Below are 19747 nucleotides of genomic sequence, written 5' to 3' on the forward strand. Positions count from 1 at the left end.
CAGCAGGTGCACCTTTGTGCCAGTTTCTAGTCTCTGGCTGGTCACCCACAAGCCCATGCGGCAAGGAGCCCTGAGTGGCCGGGCCAGGGCAGGGGGTGCACAGTGCCTGTGTTTGCTCGAGGGGTCAGTCTCCTGCAGGGCTCAGGCCCGGGGTGGCTCAGCCCCCTCCTTTCCTCCCTCACCCGTCCTCTGTGTCCCACCTCCTCCCTTCCCCACCTCGCCCAGCACCTGCTTCCTACCCCACCCAGTGCTAGATCAAGGCACCTCTCTAGCCCCTCGGTGGGGACGGTACAGAGGAGCTCCCTCCTGGTGCTGAGCCCTGGGTGGTCCTCTGGGGCGCTCCAGGGCCTTCTGAGGATTAGAGGTGACAGGGTATTTGGAGCACTGGCCTCTACCCTTGCATGTCACCCAGCTCGCTTCCCCTGAGCTTGGAACCTGAGTGGGAACCTGCTTCCCCTTCCCTCTGGAGAAGGTCTGCACCTGCTCAGGAGTCTCCCCTCCAGCCTCAGGCTGCCTCACAGAGGCCTGCTCCAGTGCCCCCAGAGCTCACCTGTACCTCTCAGAGCTCCCCGCGGCAGCCTGGGGGCCCCTTCGCACCTGCAGGCCCTGCCCGTCCCCCCCCCCCCCCCTCTACTCTTTCTATGTGCTTTGGTTTCATGAAGTAGGAGGAAGGCGTGGGGTGCTGATCGGGGCCTTTAAGACTTGAGAGAGTGCAGGGGAAGTTGCGGGGGGTGGGGGGGAGTGCAGGGGCAGTGACTTTCCTTCCAGGAGGTTAAGTAAAAGAACAAAACTTTCAAAAAGGGGGAAAAAAGTAAAGCACAGGACTTTCATATAAATTATATATTTCTGTTTACCATTTTAAAATAAAAACAATTTTCTCTCCCCCAAAAAAAGAACTTTCAAGCAGGACTGATTCTGGTTGCAGGTCAGGCCCCTGACCCCCTGCTGGTTGGGCGGCACCAGCTGTGGGCCACCCTGCAGCCCCCACCCCTCCCACAGTAGGTCCTCTTCTGGAGCCAGCGTTGTTCCCACCCCTGGTTCTATGGGATTCCTGAGAAGCTCTGACAAGGTCGCTGGCAGGCTCAAGGTCACCTTGGGGCCCCGCCCGCAGGGCTGCTCGGCCTTGGGGGTGCCCTGCAGGCCACGGGGCCCCTCAGACGAAGGTGCAGGGGACACCTGGAATCCTCTGGAAGCCTGTTTCTAGTCTCAAGCTCCTGGCAGCCCAGCGGAGCCCAGTGTAGCTCATCCAACCACATTCAATGCGCTTTTTGTTCTTTAAAAATAAAAGTCCATCTTCGCCTTCTTGGGGGTCCCCCTGTGACACCGACCCTGGGCCATTGGAGAAAAGCTGTAGATCACCCCACATTTATCTGCTTATGTGTGGACCCCTGCAATCCTTGGGTCAGGGCCGCTTGCACCTGCTTCTCCTCCCTGCAGGATCCCTAACCTGCTTACAGACCCCTGTGGGGGCGCCCTCCGACCCGCAGCAGCTCGCTGGTACCGGACCCGGGAGCTCCTGGGAAGGCCTTCCTTGTGCTGACCCAGAGCGGCCTAGCTCTCTCTGACCCCGAGAGGCTCGGCCGGGCAGACACCCCCTCCTCTGCCTCCACGCTTTCCCAAGGGCCTGGGCTTGGGACCGTCCCCCTCCCTGCCCACCTGCCTCTGGATCCTCTGCGGAAGCAGCTGCTTGCTTACTGCAGGCTCTGGTCGTGCATCTGGCCAGCCAGCCACCCAGGCCATGGCTGGCCTTGTCCTTTGTCCTTTGTCTTCCTCAATTTGCCAACTAAGAAGCGTAGGGGGGAGCCCCACTGTGCAGCAGTAGCCGTAGGGCAGTGGAAAGCGCCCGGTTGCTGCTCACTGATCCACCCGCAGCCTCAGTTTCCTTATCTGTACAACTGCGATAATAACACTGGAGGGGACGAGCCCATCGGGCTCATGTAAAGGTCCTAGGTGATGAGTCACTGGAATGCAGGCCGACGGGCTGCATGTGACACCTGGGGAGCCGGCTGTCAAGCCACATCCTCCCCAGGGCCTCCCGGAGACACGCATTCGGCCCTCGCCCGATGGTGGGCCGCGCGGATGCCGGGCTCTGGGACCCAGCGGGGAAACAGACCCACTTCCCGCCCTCAGGGAGCTGCCTTCTGGAGGGTTCCATGCTCACTACCTCTGGTTTCCTAACCGTCTTCACGCTTTGGTTTCTCGGTGCGCAGCAAGCGACAGTGAACCGTAGCCGGAAGCTGGCCGCAGAGGCGCTTCTGTGACACGGGGAGGGGACAGGCGGCACCCGGCCCCCAGCACCTGCTGTCGGGCTCCGGGCCTCTGGGCTGCGACCAGCGGGTCTAGCTGCCCGTCTCCTCTCCCACGGTTAAAGGGGATTTTTAAAAAAAGGCTAGATAAAGAATGAAGGGTGTGTGGAGCCAGGGGCGCGTCAGGCATTAGGGGGGTCTCAGTGAGGGCGGGTAACAGGCCGTGGGTCCTGCCGCTGTGGGCTGCCCCCCCTTTCCAGCCCTTTCCCCGCCTCCGCATCACTCACTGCAGCCCAGCCGGTGCAGTGGCCAGCTCCCGGCCGTGCCTCCAGGTGCGTGTCCCTGCTCGCCACGTCCCCCCAGCACTGCTCGGGGTCGCCCAGGCGGGGTGCGTGTGGCTCAGAGGCCGAAGGGTGAGGCTCCTCCCGGGGCTCCGCTGGGTTAGCGCTTCCTGTCCTGGGCACCTGCTGCCCTCCGGTCCCTGTGCCGTCCCGTCCCCCGCCACCTTCCACGGCCCTTACTTGGTCCCCAGGAGAGGCCTCAGCCACTTCCTGGTGTGGGTGGAGGCCGCCTGCTGGGCGCTGCAGAGAGGGGGCGACCGGAGGTAGAGGGTTCAGGTCCTGCTGCGCCCTCAGACCCTGGGTGGCCTCACGCCCTGCCCTCTGTTCCCCTCGCAGTGCGGTGCCCTCGTCCCTCGGGTCACCCCAGTGCTGGGACCCCCGAGGGGCCGCGGTGAGCCCCAGGCCAGGCACGTCCCCAGACTTGGCAGCCAGTCAGGCCCGAGGAGCCGGGCCGAGGAGTGGGTCGTCGGTCGGCCGGGGCTCGGCCTCTGCCCCCACTTCCTTGACGAGGAGACCAGGCCCCCGGACAGGGACAGCTCGCTTGGGCTCTGGTCGCTGCGGTCCAGTCCCTGCGGCCGCCACGAGCGATATGGGCAGGAAGAGGGGGAAGTGACGGTGGGTACAGAGGCCGATCCCCGTCTGCGCTGCAGGGGCACGGTGGGGCCGCCCAGGAGGAAGCTGGGGGCGTCCCCGGGCAGGATCCCCCCCTCTCCTCCCTCCCGGGGCAGGAGAGCGCTGCCACCTGCCCAGAGCTTCCCTGCTGGGGCCTCGGGACACATCCTGCTGGCCTGGCCCCTCGCGGGGAAGGGAGGCCAGGGAGGCCCGGCGGGGGGTGGGGTGGGGGTGAGGGTGGGGGTGGGGGGGTGATGACACTGCAACGTCCCCCTACCTGCCACCACCCGGGGGGACTGCTCGCTGCCACGGGGCCACGGCTTGGCTGCTTCCACGCGGCTGCACGGCCACCAGGGCCCTCGTCCAGGGAAGAGCTCCTGTGACCCAGCCTGGCTCGGGCCTGGTCTCTGCGAATCCATGGCAACTGCACCGTAGCCCCAAATACAACGTTGACTTAAGCTGGAAAGAATCTGAGTGATCATTTTTAAAAGTAATCGTAAAAAAATTGTTTATTGATGCTTCAAAATGAAAATTGGAGCTGTCTGTCTCTCGAAGGACTGACGGGGGTGCATGAGCCGGGGGGCGGGGGGCCTGGGCTCGCGTCCCAGACACTGGCCTTTACCCCGAGACCTTGAGCGCAGTCGCCTGGTACCATTGGGCCTCGCCTCGGTCCTTACCTGCCTGGGTGTGTGGCGTGTTCAGTGAGAGAACCGCTGCGTGGGGCGCCGGGAGCTCAGCGGCGAATGTCGGCCTCCGGCTCAGGTCACGATCCCCAGCCCCACGTCGCTCCCCTCTGCTCCCCTCTGTCGGGGACTTTGCTCCTCCTCCTGTCCCTGCCCCTCCTCGCAGTCATGCTCGCTTGCTCTCTCTTGTGCTCCCTCAAACAAATAAAATGTTAAAAAAGAAAAGGAGAGAAAAGGCCAGGGCGCCGCTGTGGAGCCCCCGGGGTGTGGCCGGAGACCCCGTAACCTCCCTGAGACCAAGGCTGGGGCAGGTTTCAGGCCAGGAGGCTACGGGTGGAGGTGGAGGGAGGCCCCGCCTGGGGGAATGTCGGGGATGTGGGCCCAGGGCAGGCCTGGTGCAGGCAGTGGGTGCGGGTGGCAAGGCCAGGGTGGGCCCGCGGGGTGATGCACGGCTGGCCTTGGCCGGGATCCCGTAGGGCCGCTCGGTCACTGAACCCAAGGGTGGATGGGTTCACTTCCTCTGCCGCAGCCTGGGCAGCCCTGCCGGGCTCTGGGCAATGAGTCAGCCCCGAGGGATGGGGAAGGGGTGGAGGAGGCGGATGAGCTGGGGGGCACGGCCCGGGAGCACCCCGGGACAGGCACTTCCTCGGAACAGCCTGCTTGCTTGTGACCGTGGCTCACTTGGGCTGGGGCGCCGGGGCCAGAGCTCGCTGTCGGGGTTCCTGCGCCAGCTTCACCCCGGGCCCTGAGCTCCGGGCACCCCGCGGATGGCCCATGTAGGTGCGCTGCTGCCTGGCTTTCCGCTGCGGGGGGGAGCCTCAGGAAGGACGGGGCTCCCGGGGGGCGGGTGCTGGGGGCCAGCGAGCTCGCGGCCGTCCTCTCCCAGAGGCTCTGGGGTCACTAAGGGCCCGGCCAGCCCCATCCCTGTCCTGCCCACGCCTGGATTTCCCGAGGCAGGTCCTTCCCCTCCCTGGGCCTCGCGGCCTGGCCTGCGGCCTGAGGGGCCCGCACAACACGCCTCCGTTGGGCGAGGGAGGCTGAGGCTCCAGGACCTTTCCATCCCCGCGGTCACGGACTGCCAGGGGCTAGGGGGACAGCCGTGGTCTGCCGGCCAGTTCACGGGCAAGTGGCCACTCGCGGGAGCCTGGCCCGACGCTGTCGGCTGTTGGCTCTAAGGTGGGCGAGACTGGCCTCTCCCGACTTAGGTGCCCACCGACTGAGATGGGGTCGTGATGCGGGCACTCGGGCAAGTGGGGACCCGTTCTCCAGCCTCCGAGGCTTCTGGGAACCCAAGGGGGTGGGAAAGAAGACAGACCAGGTGCTGCATGTCAGGGCTTCCCTCAGGTCGCAGTGGCCTGGCCCAGCATCCGAGGGGCGGGGTGGGGGTCTGTCCTCTGGAATGGCTGGGGCCAAGCGGCGGGGAGCATCCCACCACTGCTCCATCTCCCTCCCCGCCGGTGTGCAGCTTGGCCCCGAGACCCACCCCCTAGGGCAGGGGTGTCCTCGGGGACCCTCTGTCCCCTGTGGTCCTCAGCCGTACATCCTTCCCCAGCTCCCAGCGCCAGCAGCTCAGAATCGGCTCGACGGGTGAGGAAGGAGGGTCCGATTCGTCAGGAGCCCCAGGGCGGGTGGACCATCCTGCCAGGCTGCAGAGGGCGGTGGTGTCCAGGAGGGCTCTCCAAAATGCCCCTTTGGTCCCTGTCCTGCTAAAGCGCTGGGCCTGGGGTGCTAGGCAGGGGCCAGGCGTCCAGGTGTGCAGGTCACCGGGGCCCACCCAGAGCCCCTGGCCCAGCGGCGGGCACACCGCTGTCCACTGGTGCTGTTGCTGCGGAGGTCCCGCGTGTAGAGGTGGAGGGGGGGGCCTCGAGGCACACAGTCCGGGTGCGAGTGCGAGGCCGGGCCACGTCGCCGTGGGCACACCTCCCCCTCTGTGCCCAGTTTGCTCACTTGGACGACGGAGATAAGAGGGTGATTGGGACTGTGACGGGGGCAAGCTGTGCTGGGCACCCCGTGGGGCTGTCACCACCCGGCCCTGGAGGTGGCCCTTCCACGGCTGTCTCATGTGGGAGCTGACGCATCCTGGACCGTGAGCTCCGAGGGCACACGCAGAGCTCACATGCTGCCTGGTCCCGGCGGGTCCTGCACCCGAGGGCTCATCCCTGCGGGGGGCATGGAGGCCCATGGAGGTCAGGCCCCCTCCCCTCCACCCCCCCACCCCCCCCCCGCCCAGAGGCCGCAGCGGGGGGGTGGGGTCCTTGTCCCCACCTGGCCCACACGGCCAGCTGCGGCGCTCACTCGTCCCTCTGCCCCGGGTTCCAGTGCAGGGACTTCACGGCGCACACCGGCTACGAGGTGCTGCTGCAGAGGCTGCTGGACGGCAGGAAGATGTGCAAGGACGTGGAGGAGCTGCTGAGGCAGAGGTGGGCCAGGCTCAGGGCCAGAGGGGAGCCAGCTGTCCCCCCCAGGTGGAAGTGCAAGCCCACCCCCAGCCACGCTGCTGTCAGGACCCCCACCTTGGCCTCTCCCAGGTTGACAGATAATCTGACCTCCCCTCAAATATGCAGGAATTTGCTGTCAAGGGGGAAGCTGAGTGCCCCCCACCCGGCAGGCTGGCAGGGCCAAGCGCAGAGCCCCGCCTTGTTGTTGCAGGGCCCAAGCGGAGGAGCGGTACGGCAAGGAGCTGGTGCAGATCGCCCGGAAGGCAGGCGGCCAGACGGAGATCAAGTAAGAGGCCCCGCGCCCCGGGCTCGCTCCTCGCTGGCCAGGCTCGCCTGGGCCTCGCAATGGGGTCTGGGCCGCCCGGCAGGGGTGCAGCGGGCCAAGTGCCCGGGTGACATCTCTCTTAGGGACACTGCGCTGTGGGGTCAGGTCAGTTCCACGTGCGGAGACAATCCCGCTGTGTGGGAGCCAGGAAGGTTGCGGGGCGGGGGGGGGGACAGAGGCCGTCTGTCCCGACCAGCAGTGCGAGGCGGCCCCCGCCCAAGTCCCAGGAGGCCGAGAGCCGGGTGACCGCCCTGACCCGGGCGCCCGAGCAGCCGCAGCCTTGGCTTGGCCGGGCCTTCGGGGGGAGAGCCGTGGCCAGGCTCGGGGTCGGGCTGCTCCCCGACGTCACCTCCAGGCCGAGAAGAACAGGAACACAAGCTTCTCGAAGGAGTAAGGGAGTCCGGGGGCTCGGCTTGGGCCTGGCTGGGGGAGGCGACGGGCGGGGTGCTTGCTGCTATGAAGCAAGGCTCTTCTCCAGCCCCAAGGCCGGGTCCCTGTGTGTGGACGCTGGGGGCGGCCGGAGGGCGACTGGAGAACTTGCTAACGGTGGACTGTCCCCTGGGTAGGAGCCCCTGCCGGTGGAGCCTGCACCCCTGAGCCCTGCCCCTGCTGCCCTGGGGGCAAGCCCGTCCGGAGCTGGCTCTGCACAAGGGAAGTGGCCCCAAAGCCCGTGAGCTCTGAGGCCCGGAGCCGGGTCCCCACTCCGAGCGCCCTGAATGCACAACCCTCTCTGGGGCTTCTAAAGACACAAGGGGCCCCCACTGGTGTCTGCTTCCAAACTGGAACCAGGGAAGACATAATAAGAGCTAGAGGGAGGTGCAGAAGGGGTGGGCCGGGGTGGGGGTGCTCAAGGCCCACAAGTCTGCACCGGGAGAACTTCCCCAGACTGGGGGGGCCTCTTGGGGGCAGGGGGGCCGCGACTGGACCTCAGGTTGGGGCCGAGCTGCATGAGGCACAGTCACACTCAGAAGCGCGTGAGTCACTGGGGCCTAAATGGGGAAGGAGCAGCCCCTGAGCAGGAGAACAAAATGGAAGGGGATCCAGGCGGACGGCGGGAAGGGGGGGGACGGTGTCCGTCCCAGTGCAGGACCAGAAGCAGCCAGGGCAGTGCTCCAGGTGGTCCTGGTCCAGGTGGGCAAGGCCCTGTGCGCCCGCGGGGTCTCACTGCCCGGAGTCCCTGCTGGGCTGCGGAAGGGGAGTCGTCCCTGGAGGTGCTCTGGGGTCCTGACATCAGGGAGCACGAGGCCGGGGCGCAGGTCAGTGAACAGGGGGTCCTGCGGTCTTGCAGGCGCCACGGAAGTCGGAGGCCTTGCCCAGGCGGGCAGGGCAGCGGGCGTGGGCACGGGGCGGGTGTGGGCCGTGCACACCCGGCCCCGTTAGAACCACCGTGGGGCTACTTGCTGGGATCGCTGGGACAGGCCCCTTGTTTACCTGTGGGTGCAGCCCCCATTACCATTCGTCTGTTCAGCATTTATGGGGCACGTCCACGTGCGGTGCCTGAGGCTGAGTCGGGAGGATGCAAAAATTCAAAAATAACACAAAAAGAGGGGAGCTGTGGGGACCCTCCCCCCAGGGCCCCCCCGTGCCCCATCCTCCTACAAGTCCTCCCAAACCCTTAGCCTCGTGCAACTGTTACTGCTTTAGATTCACCAGGTCCTGGGATCCCTCGGGGCTCAGGGACTGAGCATCTGCCTTCGGCCCAGGGCATCATCCCGGGGACCCGAGATCGAGTCGGGCTCCCTGCACGGAGCCTGCTTCTCCCTCGGCCTGCGTCTCTGCCTCTCTCTGTGTGTCTCATGAATAAATAAATAGAATCTTAAAACATTTTTTTTAATTAAAAAAAATAAATTGGTCCAGGTCGCCCTGTCCCAGCACCAACCTGGAGGGCTCTCTGTGCGGGGAGTGAAGGGTGGCCCCAAGGACAGTCGCTTCCTCATTGTCTTGGAGACCCAGAGGCGTGTTCGGGGTTGGCACCAGGGATCGGTCTGGCTCCTCGGCCTGAGGCTGGCAGCCCGACCCTGGGGGAGCCCCGGCCTCCCGCGACCACCCCGTCCTAGGTGCGTGGGATACGCCTCCCTAACTCCCTGGAGGGCGGGCCGAGGGCTGGGGGTGCGCGGGATGGACAGAGCGGACTGGAGCACAAATCCAGGGGTTAAGCGATCCCAGAAGAAGCCGGGTGACAGCAGAGGGCAGAGGGGGCTGGGGCCGCAGCGCCTCTCACTGTCCTCGGGCCCGGCCGCCTGCACCCAGGGAGGCGAGCCCCGTAGCCCCGGCTCCGCTGACAGTCACCCCTGCGTGCACTGACCGCTCGGCGCGGCCCTGGGGCGCAGATGGGAGCCAGTCCCTGAATGAACCGAGCGCACAAGCCCTTCCTTCCTTCCTTTTTAAAAAAGATGTTATTTATTTATCCATGAGAGACCCAGAGAGATGCAGAGACACAGGCAGAGGGAGAAGCAGGCTCCACACTGGGAGCCCGAGGCGGAACTCGATCCCGGGACCCCAGGGTCACGCCCCGGGCCGACGGTGGGCGCCCGACCCCTCCCAGCCCCGTGGGAGGTGCCAGGCTGTCCCCTGGCCAGTTGTCCATGTCCTCTTGACCACGTGGTCCCAGGCGGGCTCTGGGGCGTCCCATTCTGGAAGCTGCGTGGCCAGCAGGGCTGGAGGCGGCCTCCTGCCCCCTGGGCGACCCCCAGACACCCCTCCGCGGGCTCGAGCCCCCGCCTCACCTGCTGCCCCAGCCTGAGATGCTTCCTGTCGGAAGGGGTTCCGGATCCTGAGCCCAGAGGATGAGCCAGGCTGGCGGCAGGGGCAGAGGCTGGAGGAAGGTGGGCAGGAGGGCAGTGGGCTGCGGGGACATGTCCACGCTCGCTCCCTACTCTGTGGAGGCCAGGGCAACGGCATGGGCGGCCCACGGGGGCAGAGGCCCGCACGACCCGGAGACCCGCAGAGGAGGCTTGAGCAGGCCCTGGGGCAGGGGGTGGGGACGGAGGGCTGGGCTGCCCGGAAGCCGGCAGCGGGGGACCTGGGGGCCCCATCAGGGTGGGACCAGGGACTGATGTCCTGGGCAGTGCTGCGGGCTCAGGGGCTCCCCGCATCCAGCCGGGGGGTCGGGTGGGGAGCAGCACCCATCATCCCAGAGGCTGTGATTCCTCGCAGCCACCTCGCCTGGGAGGGAGGGCCCGAGTCTGCGGGCAAGGACAGAGTGGTGGGGGGTGGGATTCGGAAAGGCCCCCGTAGTTGCCAAGCTTTGGGTTTGTTGCCCTGGACAACGAGCCTGGGGACAAGGGGGCAGGGAGGTGGGCACCGCCCCGTTCAGCGGGTTTCCAGCCCGTCCAGGGGCCACCTAGTGCGCCAGGCCAAGCTGGCAGGAGGAAGGGGCGCTCGGGGTGGAGGAGAGGAAGCGGCACGGGCTCCGGGAGGGGGCCTACAGGTGCACCAGATGGTGGGGTGTGGCGGGGAGGGCCTGGGGGCGGATGTGGGGTCCGCGGGGTTGTGCGGGTGGCCAGGTGCAGGCTGAGGCCTTGCTGGTGGGGCGCCGGCTGGGAGGGGCTCGCGGGGAGCGGAGTCCAAGCTGGACACTCTGCATGTGAGGTGTTCGCAGGCTGTGGGGTCAAGCAGGGGGTAGGGGCAGGCCTGACTCTAGTGCGGGATGTGGTCAGGAGGGCAGGTGGTGGGGGCGGCCGCAGGCTGGGGTCACACTGTGCCACGAGGGCAGGAGCCCTGGGTGTGCAGAGGCCGGGGTGCAGCCCCGCAGGGCGTCCGTCGGCGCTGCCTTCCCAGGGCCGGGGCACCCTGGCCGCCACCCCTCCTCCTTGTCCTTGCCGGCTCACCTTCCCTCACCTCCAAGGCTGGTTTTCCTCCTTGGGGAGTGGGCTCGTGCTGGGGGCTCCCCGCAGAGCTGTGAGGACCCCGGCAGTTGGGCTGGCCCTTCTCCCACCGAGGGGAGCCGGGCGCCAGGCTGTTAGTTCAGGGCGCTTCTGGAGGACTGGGGTGGGCCCCGCGGGATCCCTGCGGGTGCAGCGCTGGTACCCATGCCTCCTGGGTGCAGGGCGGCCTCTGTCCCTGCCCCACCCTCTGCCTTCTCCGCTGGGTCCCTGTGGGTCCCACCAGGCTGGCCCCAGGGTCCCCAAGGGTCCGGTGAGGAGACGGAGCCAGCGCCCCGGAGAGCCTGCCCTGCAAGGCTTGGGGGAGAAGCCGGCTGGAGGACAGGCGGCAGGTCGGCAGGTCGGGGACAGGGAGGGGGGAGGGGCGGGGAGAGGGGGGAGGGGAGGTTCTAGGGCGGGGGGGGGGGGGGGTTGGTTCTAGGGCGGGGGGGGGGGGGGGGGGGGGGGAGGGTGGCGGCGGGGCACCGAGCAGCAGCTGCTGCCCAGGCCCTGCTGCGCCCGGGCTGTGATGGCCAGTCACCCTCCTCGCCCCACTGGGGCCGTGTCCCCGACACCCACCGACCCGGACCCATGCGACTCCCCGCCGGGCCCAGGGAGATGCTGGTCCCTCGGTGCCCCGCGACCCAGCAGGGGACCCTGCCCCCTTCCCTCTTTGGGGCTCCTGGGGGCCGTCCCCGCAGTGGGACCCAGGGAATCAAATCCCAGATGAAGAGCAGAGGCCTTTCACGTGTGAGTGTGTCCCACACAACGCGCGGCTCACACCTACGTTCCAAAGCATTCCACGGTCTTCGGGGCTGCGATGTAATGGCGCGTCCTTCCCTGCCGCCCGGCAGCCCGGCACCCCAGCTTCCCTCCAGCGCCCTCCCCAGTGCCCCCAGTGCCCCCAGCGCCCGCCCGGCCCTTGGGAGCCGCACGCCCATCGCCCAGCGGCCCATCCAGGGCGCCGTCGGGCCTGCACATCCCAGGCTCCCCGAGTCCCCCCGCTGCTCAGCCACCTGCTGCCTCTCCCACCGCCTCCCCCAGGCCGCCTGCCCGTCTGCCTGCACCCAGATGGAGCCGGCTCGGATGCTGGGCTGGAGGTGGCCCAACGGGGGGAGGGGGGCACTGGCCACAGCCCGGATGCGGCGGCCTCCTTGTTCCCAAAGAGATCTCGGCCTGGTTCTGAGCGGTCACTTTCTGGCCCGGCCGAGGGCCCTCGACTTGAGACCCGTGCATGCGTGACCTCCAGCCCGCCCACCACAGGCGAGGTCCCCGGGCCCGGGCGTGGGGTGACTGTGACTCCGGCCCTGCCGACCTGACGCTGGCCTCTCTGCTTTCAGCTCCCTGCGGGCCTCCTTTGAGTGCCTGAAGCAGCGTAAGTCCTGCCTGTCCCCAACCCCAGGCTGCGGGGGGCCAGGACCTTCTGGGAACACCCCCGTCCCCACAGATGGAGGTAGAGGGGTGCCAGGCGGCTGGCGGGGGGCAGCTCCGGGCGGAGGCCCCATGCCACATGCTTGCCCCCAGAAATGGAGAACGTGGGCAGCTCCCACATCCAGCTGGCCCTGGCCCTGCGTGAGGAGCTGCGGGGCCTCGAGGAGTTCCGCGAGAGACAGAAGGAGCAGAGGAAGAAGGTGAGGCCGGGCCACGGGGGGGGGGGGGGGGGGGGGGGGGCGGGGGGGGGGGCACGGCAGGGAGGGCCCCGAGGGCGCGGGGGCTGGGCCTCCCCTGAGCGGCTCAGGCTGGAGGAAGGAGAGCCGTTGGCCTTTTTGATTATGCTGCACAGCAGGCCGGAGGGTCCCTGAAGTCTGGGGGGACCCAAAGGAGGCGTCCTGATTTGGAGTCACCGGAAACTGGTCCCGACCCGCAAGAGTCAGGGCTGCTTGTCAGGAGAAGGGCAGGTGGTGGCCGCCACTCTGCGGGCCGCCCGGGGGGAGGGGGTGTTGGGGGTGTCCGGCTTCCCCGACACCCACTGGTCCTTTCACCCGTGGGAGGGCCTGGCAAGGAAGTGAGGTCCCCATCACAGGAGGTGTGCAAGCAGAGACCGGGGCAGCAGGGGCGGGGTGGACTTGGGGCCTCAGCCGCCCGGGTCCCTCCCAGGCTGAGGCCTGGCTGCGCTCGTGGCAGCTGGAAGGCGGCGGGGCCCCGTGCTCAGCCCATCGCGGCTGTCGTGACAAGGTGCAGGGCACATGTGGCACCTATTGCCGGGGATGAAGGACCCTTGCGAACTGTCCGGAGGCCTGGAAGACGGGGAAGTCCACCCAGCTGAGCCATGAAGGGGAAGGGCCTGGGGGCTCCTGGGGGGCCTCGGTCCCCTGTTGCAGGCCGGCTGCTATGCCTGCCCCCTGCACTGCGGGACCGGGCCGCGGCCCCTCGGTCTCTGCGCTGGGCCCTCTGTGCAGTGTGGCCGGGCCCCGTCCCTGGCAGCCAGCGGCTCTCGGGCTTGCATGGGGCCCGGGTCAGCGGCTGCCAGGGCCCCGAGGCGCCTCAGGGTCCGGGCAGCGACCTCCCTGACCGGGCCTGCCTGCAGCGGGCAGAGCCCCCGCCAGCGCAGCCGGGCCCCCACCTGCCTGTTTGGGGTCTTCTTGTGGCCAGAGGGGCTGTGAGGGCTGCGGACGCCGTGGAGCCCGAGAACGTGCCGGAGCCCGGGGTCGGAGCCACGAGGCCACCCAGGGCACAGCGGGGCCCGCGTGGGCGCCAGGAGGGGCAGCCTGCGGCCCGACCCCAAGCAAGCAGCCCGGTCCTGCCCCTGCGGCCCAGCGTCTGAGGCTGAGGGTCCTTGTCTGCCGGAATGGAAGCCCCGAGGGGCGGCGGCCCGGGTGCCCACGGGGACAGGCGTCCGGGGACGCGAGTGCCCACCTGGGTGCACAGCCACGGCTGTGCGCAGGACACGGGCGGGCGCTTCGTGGGGCGCGAGGGCCCACGAGTGAGCCGGGTGTGCCGGGCAGGGGGCCCAAGTCCCCGCGGGGTCCGCACCATGGTGGCCAGACGGCCACACCATGCCCCGGGCCCTGGGCTCCCGTCCGGGGCAGGACCGTGGACGAGCGGGGCAGCGGGTGGGGGGACAGTGGGCTGCTGGGCCTCCCCTGGGCCACTCCGGCTCAAGCCCCTGCTCAGAGCCACGCGTCCCCCGCAGTACGAGGCTGTCATGGACCGGGTCCACAAGAGCAAGCTGTCCCTGTACAAGAAGGCCATGGATGTGAGTGTGAGGGGCCCGGCCCCTCGGGAGGCCCTGGGGTCCACGGGCCGGGGCGCAGCCACAGACGGGGCTCTGGGTCCCCGAGGGCTCCAGGGCGGGAGAGGCCTCCCTGCGCAGGGATGAGGATGCAGGCGCGGCCGGGGGTGCTGGGGCCTGATGCAAGGATGGGGCTGTGTCCCCAGGGGAAGGGTGAGCAATGCCCCCCCTGCTCCGCCCCGGGAGGAGGCCTGCACCCCGCCCACGGGCCCGCCAGGGAGAAGGGAGCCTCAGTCTGGGCCCCCCTCGTCTCTCCTCGCCCACAGTCCAAGAAGTCGTATGAGCAGAAGTGCCGGGACGCTGATGACGCGGAGCAGGTGTTCGAGCGCATTAGCACCAACGGGCCCCAGAAGCAGGTGGAGAAGGTGCGTGGGGCCGCTGAGGCCGAGCGCTGTCCCCGGGGCTGCAGCAGGGTGAGGACGGGAGGGAGGGGTGTCACGGACACCCCAGGAAGGTCAGCATCTGGGGCACCTGCTCAGCACCCCCCGAACCACCGTGTCCCCAGCCGTGAACCGGGTTTCCGAGAATCTCAGGCCTTGGGTCGACAGCCAGCTGGCCCCCACATAGCCCTTGGAGAGGGCTCAGTACACCCATGCCACAGAGGGGAAACTGAGGCCCGGACACAGTGAGTGACTGGCCGAGGTCTCGGAGCCAGAGGCCATGAAGAGAGGACACACACCAGCTCATCCGGAGCCCGGCACCCACCGCTCGGGCCTCTGGGCTGAGGGGGGTCAGGGACGCCGGGGCCCAAGGGCGGACGTGCCCAGTGCCCGGACAGGAAAGCCCAGCCCAGAGGGCAGGGGGCTGGGGCTGAATTAGGGCAGCGGGTCGAGGGCCCAAGGGCAGCGCCAGGCCACCCTCCCCCAGCTCCTCGCATCCGCCTTCACACGCATGGGCTACGTGTTTCTGTGTTTAGTTTCTTTATTGGACCCTCTCTGGTTGTGGTCGCTGGTGGGCGAGGCTGGAGTGAGCGGCAGGACCTGCCCACGGCCGGCTCCCGGTGTCCTCCCGGGAGCCCAGGAGAGGGGGACAGCAGACCTCAGAGCCCCCGGGGGTGGGGACCCCACAGGGTGGCCAGCTCAGCCCTGTTCCCCTGTGTCTCCCCAGAGCCAGAACAAGGCCAAGCAGTGCAAGGACTCAGCCCTGGAGGCAGGTACGCGGCCCTGCCCTTCCCCTGACCGGGACGGCAGCCCATGGGCCCGTCCCCCCCGGCTCCCCTCCAACAATCCTCACCCTGGGGACACACACGGGCACACAACTACCCGGAGGCACGTGTCCGCCACTCTCCCGTGATCCTGCCAGTAAAACCCAAGCTCGCATCCTCCCGTTTGCCGGGACTGCTCGTGGCGCCCGGCGTGTTTCGGCCGCTCTGCCTAACAACCCTGAGTTTTTATTTTTTATTATTTATTTATTTATTTTTTCAACCCTGAGTTTTTAATTGGAGTGTAGTTGGCATATGATGTTGTGCTCATTTCGGGTGTGCGACCTAGTGACTCGACCGTCATAAGTGTCACGCGACGCTCCCCTCCATATCCGCGGTCACCGTCACCGAGCAGCATCGTTCCGAGATCGCCAGCCATTCCCCAGGCCGCGCCTCCTGGATCCTACACGCGGGAGCTGCGCCTCGGGATCCCCTTCGCCCACCGGGCGTATCCTCCCCTGCCCTTGCCCCCAGGAAACCACCAGTTTGTTCTCTATTTTTACGGCTCTGCTTCTGTTTTTTGTTGTTGTTGTTGTTTATTTTTTTAGATTTCACACACATCGTGGAACCATACAGCATTTCTCTTTCTCTGACATATTTCACTTGACATCACACCCTCTAGGTCCATCCATGTTGTCATAAATGACAAGATTCCATTCTCCTCTACGGCTGAGTAATATTCCATCCCACTTCTTCACTGCTCATCAGCCAGTGGACACTCGGGCTGCCCCCACATCTTGGCTGTTGTATAGATAGTGCTGCAGGGAACATAGGGGTGTGTGGATCTTTTCCAACTAGTGGTTTCATTTTCTTCAGGTAAATACCCGGATGTGGAATTACTGGATTGCACGGTATTTCTGCTCCTAATGTTTTGAGGAAGCCCAATACCATGTTCCATAGTGGCTGCACCACTTTGCATTCCCACCGAGAGCGCAGGAGGGTGTCCCTCCCTTCACATCCTCACCAGCACTTGTTTCTTGTCTTTTTGATACTTGCCATTTTGCCATTTTGACTGGTATAGGGCGATGGCTCACTGGTTCTGACTTGCATTTCCCTGATAATGAGTGACTTTGTGCATCTCTTCACATGTCTGTTGGCCATCTGGATGTCATTTTTGGAAAAATGCCTGTTCAGGTCTTCTCATTCTTTAATCAGATTGGTTCTTCTTCTTCTTCTTTTTTTTTAACCTTTAGTTATTTATTTGAGAGAGAGAGCAGGAGGGAGGGAGAATGTGTGGTGGGAGGCAGACAGAAAGGCCAAGCAGACTCCCTGCTGAGTGCAGGGCCCAGCTCGGGGCTCGATCCCATAACCCTGAGATCATGACCTGAGCTGAAACCAAGAGTCAGATGCTTAACTGACTGTGCCACTGAGGTGCCCCCAGATTGTTTCTTTTTTTAATGTTGAGTTATATGAGTTCTTTATATATTTTGAATTTTTTTAAAGATTTATTTATTTATTTATCCACAATAGATATAGAGAGACAGAGAGACAGAGAGAGATAGAGGTGGAGACACAGGCAGAGGGAGAAGCAGGCCCCATGCAGGGAGCCCGACGTGGGACTTGATCCCAGGTCTCCAGGATCGTGCCCTGGGCCAAAGGCAGGCACTAAACCACTGAGCCAACCAGGGATCCCCTATATTTTGAATATTACCCCCTTATCTCTTCCATTCAGTTGGTCGTCTTTTTCATTTTGTTGATGGTTTTCTTTGCTTTGGAAAAGCTTTTTGGTTTGATGTAGTTCCAATTGTTTATTTTTGCTTTTGTTTCCTTCCTTTGACTGAAGGAACAGATCCAGAAAATATCACTAAGGTGACATCCAAGGATTTACTGCCTATGTTTTCTTTTAGAATTTATGGTTTCAGATCTCAAAATTAGGTCTTTAATCCATTTTGGGTTTATTTTTGTGTATGGTATAAGGGAGTGGTCTGGTTTCATTATTTTGGATGCAGTTCTCAGTTTTTCCAATGTCATTTATTGAAGAGACTGTCTTTTCCCCCACTGTATAGTCTTGCCTCCTTTGTCATATATTAATTGACCATAGAAGCACGGGTTTGTCTCTGGGCTTTCTATTCTGTTCCATTGCCCAATGGGTCTGTTTCTGTGCCAGTACGTGTTTTAATTACTACAGCTTTGTTTATTTATTTATTTATTTATTTATTTATTTATAATTTTTAAAAAGATTTTATTTATTTATTCATGAGAGACAGAGAGAGAGAGAGAGAGAGAGAGAGGCAGAGACACAGGCAGAGGGAGAAGCAGGCTCCATGCAGGGAGCCTGACATGGGACTCGATCCCGGGTCTCCAGGATCACGCCTGGGGTTGAAGGTGGTGCTAAACCGCTGAGCCACCTGGGCTGCCTGATTACTACAGCTTTGTAATAAAGTTTGAAACTTGGAATTGTAATACCTCCAGCTTTGTTCTTCCTTATCAAGATTGCTTTGCCTGTTCAAGGTCTTTTGTGGTTCCATACAAATTTTAAGATTTGTTCTAGCTCTGTGAAAAAGTATTGTTGGTGTTTTGACAGGAATTGTATCGAATCTGTAAATTTCTTAGGGCAGTGTAGGCATTGTAACAATATTAATTCTTCCAATCCATGAGCATGGCATACCTTTCCATTTATTTGTTTCGTCTTCAATTTCTTTCATCAAGGCCTTTGTTTTCAGAGTATAGGTCTTTTATTTCCTTAATTTATTCCTAGGTATTTTATTCTTTTTGGTGTAATTATAAATGGGATTGTTTCTTTTTTTTTTTTTTAAGATTTTATTTATTTATTCATGAGACACACAAAGAGAGAGGCAGAGACACAGGCAGGGGGAGAAGCAGGCTCCACACAGGGAGCCCCACGTGGGACTCAATCCTGGGACCCCAGGGTCATGCCCTGGGCTGAATGCAGTGCTAAACCGCTGAGCCACCCGGGCTGCCCATGGGATTGTTTCTTAATTTCTCTTTTCACTAGTTCATTATTGGTGTTTTTGTATACTGCAACTTTACTGAGTTCACTTATTAGTTTTCATAGTTTTTTGGTGGAAGCTTTAGGGTTTTCTTTCTTTCTTTTTTTTTTTTTTAGAAGATTTATTTATTTATTCATCATGGAGAGAGACAGAGAGGCAGAGACACAGGCAGAGGGAGAAGCAGGCTCCATGCCGGGAGCCCGATGCAGGACTCGATCCTGGGACTCCAGGATCATGCCCTGGGCCAAAGGCAGGCGCCAAACCACTGAGCCACCCAGGGATCCCCGTTTTAGAGTTTTCTACATATAGTGTCATGTCATCCGCAAACAATGAGTTTTACTTCTTCTTTACTAATTTGGATATGTCTTTTTCTTTGCTGATTGCTGAGTAAAAATGGTAAGAATGGACATCCTTGTTTCGTTCCTGATCTTAACAGGCAAAGCTTTCACCTTTTCACTACTGAATATGGTGTTAGCTATGATTTGTCATTGATGGCCTTTATTATGTTTAAGTATGTTCCCTCTAAACTCACTTATTGAGAGTTTTTGTCATGAATGAATGTTGAGTGTTGTCAAATAGATTTTCTGCATCCATTATTTCTAGTAGTCTCTTAAAATCCTTTGGTTTTTTTTTTTTTTTTTTTTGGTGTCAGTTGCAACTTCTCTTTCATTTCTGATTTTATCTGAATCCTCTTTCTTTTGGTCTTGATGAGTCTGGCTGAAGGTTTATCAATTTTGTGTATCTTTTCAAAGAATTAGCTCTTAGTTTTATTGATACTTTTCTGGGTTGTTGTTGTTTTTGGTCTCTATTTCATTTATTTCCACTCTAATCTTTATTATTTCCTTCCTTCTACCAACCTTGGGCTTTGTTGTTTTTCTAGTTCCTTTAGATGTAAGATCAGATTGTTCATTTGGGGGTTTTCCTGTTTCTTGAGGTAGGCCTGTGTTGGTATAAACTTCCCTCTTAGAATTGCTTTTGCCACCTCTCAGAGATTCTGAAATGTTAAGTTTCCATTTTCATTCATCTGCAGGTATTCTTTGGTTTCCTTTTTGAATTCCTCATTGACTCATTGGTTGTTTAGTAGCATGTTGTTCAGCCTCCGTGTGTTTCTTTTTTTTTTTTTCAGTTTTTTTTTCCGTGTAGCTGATTTCTAGTTTCATGCTGTTGTGATCAGAAAGGACGTTTGATAGTATCTCAATATTCTTAAATTTACTGAGACTTGTTTTGTGGATTAACATGTGATCTATTCTGGAGAATGTTCCATGTGCACTTGAAAAGAATGTGTATCCTGCTGTTTTGAGGTAGGATCTTCTCTACATATCTAAGTTCATGCGGTCTAAGGTGTCAAAGACATTGTTTCCTTACTGATTTTCTGTCTAGATGATCTATGCATTGATGTCAGTGGAGCGTTAGTCTCCTAATATGGTATTACTGTCGATCTCTCCCTTTGTGTTTATTATTATTTGCTTTATATATTAAGGTACCCTACATTGGGTGCATGGATATTTACAACTGTTATCTCCTTTTGCTGGACTGATCCCTTTATCATTGTGTAATGCCCATCTTTGTCTCTTATTACAGTCTTTTTAAAAAGTCCATTTTGCTTGATAGCCGTAGTTTGACCCCAGCTTTGTTGCTGTTGCTTCCATTTGCATGGAATATCTTTTTCCATCCCTTCACTTTCGACCCGTATATGTCTTTAGGTCTGAGGTGAGTCTCTTGCAGGCAGCATATAGATGGGCCTTACTTTAAAAAAAGATTTTATTTATTAGAGTAAGTGAGAGCGGGGTGGTGGGGGCAGTGGTGGAGCAGAGGGTGAGGGACAAGCAGACTCTGAGGAGTGCAGCGCCTGGTG

At 61.8% G+C, this 19747-nt stretch overlaps 1 protein-coding gene across 4 annotated transcripts in view; it reads left to right on the forward strand.

The window, feature by feature from the left end:
• PSTPIP1 (proline-serine-threonine phosphatase interacting protein 1) overlaps positions 1-19747 on the forward strand; it is a 40633-nt gene that overhangs the window by 14163 nt on the left and 6723 nt on the right. For all 4 annotated transcript variants that reach the window (XM_041746144.1, XM_041746146.1, XM_041746143.1 and 1 more), the window contains 7 exons: positions 6202-6302; positions 6532-6606; positions 11849-11883; positions 12033-12139; positions 13642-13704; positions 14007-14105; positions 14848-14893. In XM_041746144.1, coding sequence (XP_041602078.1) covers positions 6202-6302; positions 6532-6606; positions 11849-11883; positions 12033-12139; positions 13642-13704; positions 14007-14105; positions 14848-14893 — 526 coding nt within the window. The remainder of the gene's footprint in view (positions 1-6201; positions 6303-6531; positions 6607-11848; positions 11884-12032; positions 12140-13641; positions 13705-14006; positions 14106-14847; positions 14894-19747) is intronic.

This window comes from Vulpes lagopus, chromosome 2, assembly GCF_018345385.1.
Source record: "Vulpes lagopus strain Blue_001 chromosome 2, ASM1834538v1, whole genome shotgun sequence".
Taxonomy (NCBI): domain Eukaryota; kingdom Metazoa; phylum Chordata; class Mammalia; order Carnivora; family Canidae; genus Vulpes; species Vulpes lagopus.